This window comes from Salmo salar, unplaced genomic scaffold, assembly GCF_905237065.1.
Source record: "Salmo salar unplaced genomic scaffold, Ssal_v3.1, whole genome shotgun sequence".
In the NCBI taxonomy this organism is placed as follows: domain Eukaryota; kingdom Metazoa; phylum Chordata; class Actinopteri; order Salmoniformes; family Salmonidae; genus Salmo; species Salmo salar.
This window is the reverse complement of record NW_025548197.1, coordinates 57,501-67,395: the sequence shown is the minus strand read 5'-3', so window position 1 is coordinate 67,395 and position 9,895 is coordinate 57,501. Positions and strand designations below refer to the sequence as shown.

At 40.2% G+C, this 9,895-nt stretch overlaps 1 protein-coding gene across 1 annotated transcript in view; it reads left to right on the top strand.

The window, feature by feature from the left end:
• Positions 1–229: 229 nt before the first annotated feature.
• LOC106596182 (pre-mRNA 3'-end-processing factor FIP1) overlaps positions 230–9,895 on the top strand; it is a gene marked incomplete at its 5' end in the record, with an annotated part of 12,736 nt that continues 3,070 nt past the window's right edge. The window contains 5 exon segments of the mRNA XM_045712047.1: positions 230–281; positions 742–800; positions 5,898–5,921; positions 8,019–8,105; positions 9,629–9,755. Coding sequence (XP_045568003.1) covers positions 230–281; positions 742–800; positions 5,898–5,921; positions 8,019–8,105; positions 9,629–9,755 — 349 coding nt within the window.

The window sequence follows — 9,895 nt, the reverse complement described above, 5'->3', positions numbered from 1 at the left end:
ATGTGGTATAGACTCAACAGTTAGAATGTGTCAGTGTGGTGATGTCATAGTCATAATGTGGTATAGACTCAACAGTTAGAATGTGTCAGTGTGGTGATGTCATACTGTGGTATAGGCTCAACAGTTAGAATGTGTCAGTGTGGTGATGTCATAGTCATAATGCAGAATAGACTCAACAGTTAGTGTGTGTGTGTGTGTGTGTCTTAATAGTAACACTGTGTGTGTGCAGGTTTCCCTCCTCCCAGCGGCCCCCCTCCCTCTCTCATCCCCACCTTGGACAGGTAAGACACCTCCACAGCTCCACCTTATAGACATGGATAGATTGACCCCTAGCCTCTCCCCTCCTATGTACTTGTAGAGATCTAAGGCAGCGTTTACACAGGCAGCCCAATTCTGATCTGTTAAACCAATTATTTACAAAAGAGCTGATCTGTTTAAATAGCATTAGCGCGTTGCCTGGAAGTCTATGGGTATCTGCTAGCATGCTAGTCAACGCGCTAACGCTATTTAACATTGGCTCACGAAAACTACCTCTAACTTCCTTCATACTGGACACAGAGACATAAAAATGGTGTCCATCTGACTCTGGGGAAGTAGATAAAGAGCATCATTGTCAAATCCTGAAATATCCATTTAATATGATTGATTGGATCAATATGTAATTGGCATCTAAAGTATGCGATAAAATGATCATGACGACTTTGATATATTGAACGTTTTTGTTGCGTGTTTTATTTATAGCAGTGGGCATCCAGGTGGATATGATGGCCGTCCCGTTCCACCATACCCCTTCCCCACAGGTAGGGGGCGACAACACACACTATCACTTTCAATCAGTATTCTATTAAATATAAGTCTGTCCAAAATGGATCCCTATTCCCTATGTAGTGCGCTACCGTTGACTAAGGTGCCATTTCGGATGCAACCTCACTCTCAATCACTTTCAATTAATAAGTTATTATATTAAATTGTATTAAATCAATCCATGGGCTTCATTTAGCAACATATGTAGGATGGGACCCAATTTGGCCTATATAATGCACTTCTTTTAACCTCTCTGGGCTAGGCGGGACGAATTCGTCCCACCTACGTAACAGCCACTTGCAGCCTGTGGCGCGATTTTCAAAACCTTAAAAATCCTATTACTTCAATTTCTCAAACATATGACTATTTTACAGCTATTTAAAGACAAGACTCTCGTTAATCTAACCACACTGTCCGATTTCAAAAAGGCTTTACAACGAAAGCAAAACATTAGATTATGTCAGCAGAGTACCAAGCCAGAAATAATCAGACACCCATTTTTCAAGCCAGCATATAATGTCACCAAAACCCAGAAGACAGCTAAATGCAGCACTCACCTTTGATCTTCATCAGATGACAACCCTAGGACATTATGTTATACAATACATGCATGTTTTGTTCAATCAAGTCCATATTTATATCAAAAACCAGCTTTTTACATTAGCATGTGACGTTCAGAACTAGCATACCCCCGCAAACTTCCGGGAATTCGCTAACATTTTACTAAATTACTCACGATAAACGTTCACAAAAAGCATAACAATTATTTTAAGAATTATAGATACAGACCTCCTCTATGCACTCGATATGTCCGATTTTAAAATAGCTTTTTGGTGAAAGCACATTTTGCAATATTCTAAGTATATAGCCCAGGCATCACGGGCTCGCTATTTAGACACCCGGCAAGTTTAGCACTCACCATAATCATATTTACTATTATAAAAGTTTGATTACCTTTTGTTGTCTTCGTCAGAATGCACACCCAGGACTGCTACTTCAATAACAAATGTTGGTTTGGTCCAAAATAATCCATCGTTATATCCGAATAGCGGCGTTTTGTTCGTGCGTTCCAGACACTATCCGAAATAGTAAAGAAGTGTCGCGCGCATGGCGCAATTCGTGACAATAAAATTCTAAATATTCCATTACCGTACTTCGAAGCATGTCAACCGCTGTTTAAAATCAATTTTTACGCCATTTTTCTCGTAGAAAAGCGATAATATTCCGACAGGGAATCTCCTTTTCGGCAAACAGAGGAAAAAATCCCAAAGGCGGGGGCGGTCGGGTCACGCGCATAAGCCCAGAGTCCCTTGATCGGCCACTTGAGAAAGGCGATAATGTGTTTCAGCTTGGGGCTGGAATGACGACATTCTGTTTTTTCCCGGGCTCTGAGCGCCTATGGACGACGTGGGAAGTGTCACGTTAGAGCAGAGATCCTTAGTAAATGATAGAGATGGAAAAGAAGTTCAAGAAATGGTCAGACAGGCCACTTCCTGTAAAGGAATCTCTCAGGTTTTGACCTGCCATTTGAGTTCTGTTATACTCACAGACACCATTCAAACAGTTTTAGAAACTTTAGGGTGTTTTCTATCCATATGTAATAAGTATATGCATATTCTAGTTACTGGGTAGGAGTGGTAACCAGATTAAATCGGGTATGTTTTTTATCCAGCCGTGTCAATACTGCCCCCTAGCCCTAACAGGTTAAGCAGGGCCAATAGGGGTGTGGTCAAAAGTAGTGCACTATATAGGGAATAGGGTTCCAGTTGGGTAGTACCCATTTATGAACTTGATCCAAAGTTTGATTGATATTAGGGCCGATACGATACCAGTATCGCGATACTCGTTAGTATCGTGTCAAGAAAACAAAACACAAAGCAGATTTACCTTCTTTAGGAAAACAGCCCTGATGTTGGAAACAAACATCATTATGTTGGAAACAAACATCATTATGTTGGAAACAAACATCATTATGATGGAAACAAACATCATTATGATGGAAACAAACATCATTATGTTGGAAACAAACATCATTATGATGGAAACAAACATCATTATGATGGAAACAAACATCATTATGTTGGGAAACAGCCCTGATGTTGGAAACAAACATCATTATGATGGAAACAAACATCATTATGTTGGAAACAAACATCATTATGTTGGCTGAAACAAACATCGTTATGTTGGAAACAAACATCATTATGTTGGAAACAAACATCGTTATGATGGAAACAAACATCATTATGATGGAAAACAGCCCTGATGTTGGAAACAAACATCATTATGATGGAAACAAACATCATTATGATGGAAACAAACATCATTATGATGGAAACAAACATCATTATGATGGAAACAAACATCATTATGATGGAAACAAACATCATTATGTTGGAAACAAACATCATTATGATGGAAACAAACATCATTATGATGGAAACAAACATCATTATGTTGGGAAACAGCCCTGATGTTGGAAACAAACATCGTTATGTTGGAAACAAACATCATTATGATGGAAACAAACATCATTATGATGGAAACAAACATCATTATGATGGAAAACAGCCCTGATGTTGGAAACAAACATCATTATGTTGGAAACAAACATCGTTATGTTGGAAACAAACATCATTATGATGGAAAACAGCCCTGATGTTGGAAACAAACATCATTATGATGGAAAACAGCCCTGATGTTGGAAACAAACATCATTATGTTGGAAAACAGCCCTGATGTTGGAAACAAACATCATTATGTTGGAAACAAACATCATTATGTTGGAAAACAGCATTATGTTGGAAACAAACATCATTATGTTGGAAACAAACATCATTATGTTGGAAACTCAAACATCATTATGATGGAAACAAACATCATTATGTTGGAAACAAACATCATTATGTTGGGAAACAGCCCTGATGTTGGAAACAAACATCATTATGTTGGAAACAAACATCATTATGTTGGAAACAAACATCATTATGATGGAAACAAACATCATTATGTTGGAAACAAACATCATTATGTTGGGAAACAGCCCTGATGTTGGAAACAAACATCATTATGATGGAAACAAACATCATTATGTTGGAAACAAACATCATTATGATGGAAACAAACATCATTATGTTGGAAACAAACATCATTATGTTGGGAAACAGCCCTGATGTTGGAAACAAACATCATTATGTTGGAAACAAACATCATTATGTTGGAAACAAACATCATTATGATGGAAACAAACATCATTATGTTGGAAACAAACATCATTATGTTGGAAAACAGCCCTGATGTTGGAAACAAACATCATTATGTTGGAAACAAACATCATTATGTTGGAAACAAACATCATTATGTTGGAAACAAACATCATTATGTTGGGAAACCCCTGTGGAAACAAACATCATTATGATGGGAAACAAACATCATTATGTTGGGAAACAGCCCTGATGTTGGAAACAAACATCATTATGTTGGAAACAAACATCATTATGTTGGAAACAAACATCATTATGTTGGAAACAAACATCATTATGATGGAAACAAACATCATTATGTTGGAAACAAACATCATTATGATGGGAAACAAACATCATTATGTTGGAAACAAACATCATTATGTTGGAAACAAACATCATTATGATGGAAACAAACATCATTATGTTGGAAACAAACATCATTATGTTGGAAACAAACATCATTATGTTGGAAACAAACATCATTATGTTGGAAACAAACATCATTATGTTGGAAACAAACATCATTATGTTGGAAACAAACATCATTATGTTGGAAACAAACATCATTATGTTGGAAACAAACATCATTATGATGGAAACAAACATCATTATGTTGGAAACAAACATCATTATGATGGGAAACAGCCCTGATGTTGGAAACAAACATCATTATGATGGAAACAGCCCTGATGTTGGAAACAAACATCATTATGTTGGAAAACAGCCCTGATGTTGGAAACAAACATCATTATGATGGAAACAGCCCTGATGTTGGAAACAAACATCATTATGTTGGAAACAAACATCATTATTATGGTAAACAGCCCTGATGTTGGAAACAAACATCATTATGTTGGAAAACAGCCCTGATGTTGGAAACAAACATCATTATGATGGAAAACAAACATCATTATGATGGAAAACAAACATCATTATGATGGAAACAAACATCATTATGATGGAAACAAACATCATTATGTTGGTAAACAGCCCTGATGTTGGAAACAAACATCATTATGTTGGAAACAAACATCATTATGTTGGGAAACAGCCCTGATGTTGGAAACAAACATCATTATGTTGGAAACAAACATCATTATGTTGGAAACAAACATCATTATGTTGGAAACAAACATCATTATGTTGGAAACAAACATCATTATGATGGAAACAAACATCATTATGATGGAAACAAACATCATTATGTTGGGAAACAGCCCTGATGTTGGAAACAAACATCATTATGTTGGAAACAAACATCATTATGTTGGAAACAAACATCATTATGTTGGAAACAAACATCATTATGTTGGAAACAAACATCATTATGTTGGAAAAAAGCCCGATGTTGGAAACAAACATCATTATGTTGGAAACAAACATCATTATGTTGGAAACAAACATCATTATGTTGGGAAACAGCCCTGATGTTGGAAACAAACATCATTATGTTGGAAACAAACATCATTATGATGGAAAACAAACATCATTATGTTGGAAACAAACATCATTATGTTGGAAACAAACATCATTATGTTGGAAACAAACATCATTATGTTGGAAACAAACATCATTATGTTGGAAACAAACATCATTATGTTGGAAACAAACATCATTATGTTGGAAACAGAGTCACATTTATTTATTTTCCAAGTTGTAGCACACCATATTTTTCATCCAGCAGGTTTTTAAAGCACCAAACAGTTTAGTCTGTTACGCTACTGCTATCGTCTCGGGTAATTGATATGGGATGTATTTTAACTCCACGTGTAAGTTTTATTAGGTGGGTACACACTGATATGTACACACACAATATTGTAATAATCCATCATGTTTATTGTCCCTCAGGTGGTTTCCCTCCTCCTATGACAGGTATGTCCTCATCACTACAGTATACAGTGAGGGGAAAAAAGTATTTGATCCCCTGCTGATTTTGTACATTTGCCCACTGACAAAGAAATGATCAGTCTGTAATTTTAATGGTAGGTTTATTTGAACAGTGAGAGACAGAATAACAACAACAAAATCCAGAAAAACGCATGTCAAAAATGTTATAAATTGATTTGCATTTTAATGAGGGAAATAAGTATTTGACCCCTCTGCAAAACATGACTTAGTACTTGGTGGCAAAACCCTTGTTGGCAATCACAGAGGTCAGACGTTTCTTGTAGTTGGCCAACAGGTTTGCACACATCTCAGGAGGGATTTTGTCCCACTCCTCTTTGCAGATCTTCTCCAAGTCTTTAAGGTTTCGAGGCTGACCTTTGGCAACTCGAACCTTCAGCTCCCCTCCACAGATTTTCTATGGGATTAAGGTCTGGAGACTGGCTAGGCCACTCCAGGACCTTAATGTGCTTCTTCTTGACCCATTCCTTTGTTGCCTTGGCCGTGTGTTTTGGGTTATTGTCATGCTGGAATACCCATCCACGACCCATTTTCAATACCCTGGCTGATGGAAGGAGGTTCTCACCCAAGATTTGACGGTACATGGCCCCGTCCATCGTCCCTTTGATGCAGTGAAGTTGTCCTGTCCCCTTAGCAGAAAAACACCCCCAAAGGATAATGTTTCCACCTCCATGTTTGATGGTGGGGATGGTGTTCTTGGGGTCATAGGCAGCATTCCTCCTCCTCCAAACACAGCGAGTTGAGTTGATGCCAAAGAGCTCCATTTTGGTCTCATCTGACCACAACACTTTCACCAGTTGTCCTCTGAATCATTCAGATGTTCATTGGCAAACTTCAGACGGGCATGTATGTGCTTTCTTGAGCAGGGGGGACCTTGCGGGCGCTGCAGGATTTCAGTCCTTCACGGCGTAGTGTGTTACTAATTGTTTTCTTGGTGACTACGGTCCCAGCTGCCTTGAGATCATTGACAAGATCCTCCCGTGTAGTTCTGGGCTGATTCCTCACCGTTCTCATGATCATTGCAACCCCACGAGGTGAGATCTTGCATGGAGCCCCAGGCCGAGGGAGATTGACAGTTCTTTTGTGTTTCTTCCATTTGCGGATAATCGCACCAACTGTTGTCACCTTCTCACCAAGCTGCTTGGTGATGGTCTTGTAGCCCATTCCAGCCTTGTGTAGGTCTACAATCTTGTCCCTGACATTCTTGGAGAGCTCTTTGGTCTTGGCCATGGTGGAGAGTTTGGAATCTGATTGATTGATTGCTTCTGTGGACAGGTGTCTTTTATACAGGTAACAAACTGAGATTAGGAGCACTCCCTTTAAGAGTGTGCTCCTAATCTCAGCTCGTTACCTGTATAAAAGACACCTGGGAGCCAGAAATCTTTCTGATTGAGAGGGGGTCAAATACTTATTTCCCTCATTAAAATGCAAATCATTTTATAACATTTTTGACATGCGTTTTTCTGGATTTTTTTGTTGTTATTCTGTCTCTCACTGTTCAAATAAACCTACCATTAAAATTATAGACTGATCATTTCTTTGTCAGTGGGCAAACATACAAAATACAGTATATCCTCCTCCTCACTACAGTATATCCTCCTCCTCCTCACTACAGTATATCCTCCTCCTCCTCCTCACTACAGTATATCCTCCTCCTCCTCCTCACTACAGTATATCCTCCTCTTCCTCCTCAATACAGTATCTCCTCCTCTCCCTTCTCAATACAGTATCTCCTCTTCCTCCTCAATACAGTATATCATCCTCCTCACTACAGTATATCGTCCTCCTCCTCCATACAGTATCTCCTCCTCCTCCTCAATACAGTATCTCCTCCTCCTCCATACAGTATCTCCTCCTCCTCCTCACTACAGTATCTCCTCCTCCTCCTCACTACAGTATCTCCTCCTCCTCCTCAATACAGTATATCATCCTCCTCACTACAGTATTTCCTCCTCCTCCTCACTACAGTATATCATCCTCCTCCTCACTACAGTATATCATCCTCCTCCTCACCACAGTATCTCCTCCTCCTCCTCCTCACTACTATAACGTCTCTGTCTCCAGGTGGCTACCCTCCTCCTATGCCAGGTGTGGTGTCTCCATGGCCTCCTATGATGGACCAGTCTAAACAGTGGGACTACTACCCTCCAGGTAAACCAGTCTAAACAGTGGGACTACTACCCTCCAGGTAAACCAGTCTAAACAGTAGTACTACTACCCTCCAGGTAAACCAGTCTAAACAGTAGTACTACTACCCTCCAGGTAAACCAGTCTAAACAGTAGTACTACTACCCTCCAGGTAAACCAGTCTAAACAGTGGTACTACTACCCTCCAGGTAAACCAGTCTAAACAGTGGGACTACTACCCTCCAGGTAAACCAGTCTAAACAGTAGTACTACTACCCTCCAGGTAAACCAGTCTAAACAGTGGTACTACTACCCTCCAGGTAAACCAGTCTAAACAGTAGTACTACTACCCTCCAGGTAAACCAGTCTAAACAGTAGTACTACTACCCTCCAGGTAAACCAGTAGTACTACTACCCTCCAGGTAAACCAGTCTAAACAGTAGTACTACTACCCTCCAGGTAAACCAGTCTAAACAGTAGTACTACTACCCTCCAGGTAAACCAGTCTAAACAGTAGTACTACTACCCTCCAGGTAAACCAGTCTAAACAGTGGGACTACTACCCTCCAGGTAAACCAGTCTAAACAGTAGTACTACTACCCTCCAGGTAAACCAGTCTAAACAGTAGTACTACTATCCTCCAGGTAAACCAGTCTAAACAGTAGTACTACTATCCTCCAGGTAAACCAGTCTAAACAGTAGTACTACTACCCTCCAGGTAAACCAGTCTAAACAGTAGTACTACTATCCTCCAGGTAAACCAGTCTAAACAGTAGTACTACTACCCTCCAGGTAAACCAGTCTAAACAGTGGTACTACTACCCTCCAGGTAAACCAGTCTAAACAGTAGTACTACTACCCTCCAGGTAAACCAGTCTAAACAGTAGTACTACTACCCTCCAGGTAAACCAGTCTAAACAGTAGGACTGCTACCCTCCAGGTAAACCAGTCTAAACAGTAGTACTACTACCCTCCAGGTAAACCAGTCTAAACAGTGGGACTACTACCCTCCAGGTAAACCAGTCTAAACAGTAGTACTACTACCCTCCAGGTAAACCAGTCTAAACAGTAGGACTGCTACCCTCCAGGTAAACCAGTCTAAACAGTAGTACTACTACCCTCCAGGTAAACCAGTCTAAACAGTGGGACTACTACCCTCCAGGTAAACCAGTCTAAACAGTAGTACTACTACCCTCCAGGTAAACCAGTCTAAACAGGAGGGTGGTATAGACAATGTATTTATTTAATGTGATCAGTGGTAGATCTATGTAATAGCAGAAGTTAAAGGTCCTATCTGATTGAGCTGACGTATGCAGCGGTTACCGTGACTACGGTGTCCGTGAACACAGGAACATTGCCTTTAACAGGGTCATAGCTGACAAAGCAGGTTCAGATTGAATCCCAGCCTTACTCTCTGTTAGTCAGCGCCTCTACAAACTGTTTATGGGTGTCAGCTGTTTTTTACTAGTGATCAATAACCAACCTGTCAATCAATAACCAATCAATCAGTGTGACCTGATGTTCTTTACTGTACTACTACCCACCAGGACCGGGACCAGGACCAGGACCCAGACGGGAGGACAAGAGGGAGAAGGAGAGAGAGAGACCCAGGGAGAGACCACATGAGAGGGAGAGAGAGAGGGAGCACAGCCCTTCCACTATGGCTTACAACAGGTTAGCCGAGGACGACGTGGCGACCGTGTTCTCCTAACAGTACATCTTCCCCCACTGTCCCTGTCCCCGTACCGGGCTCGGATCAACGGTCCTCTGCTCGCTAACACAAGTGACCGCATTCCTTGGCAAACCGGTTGAGC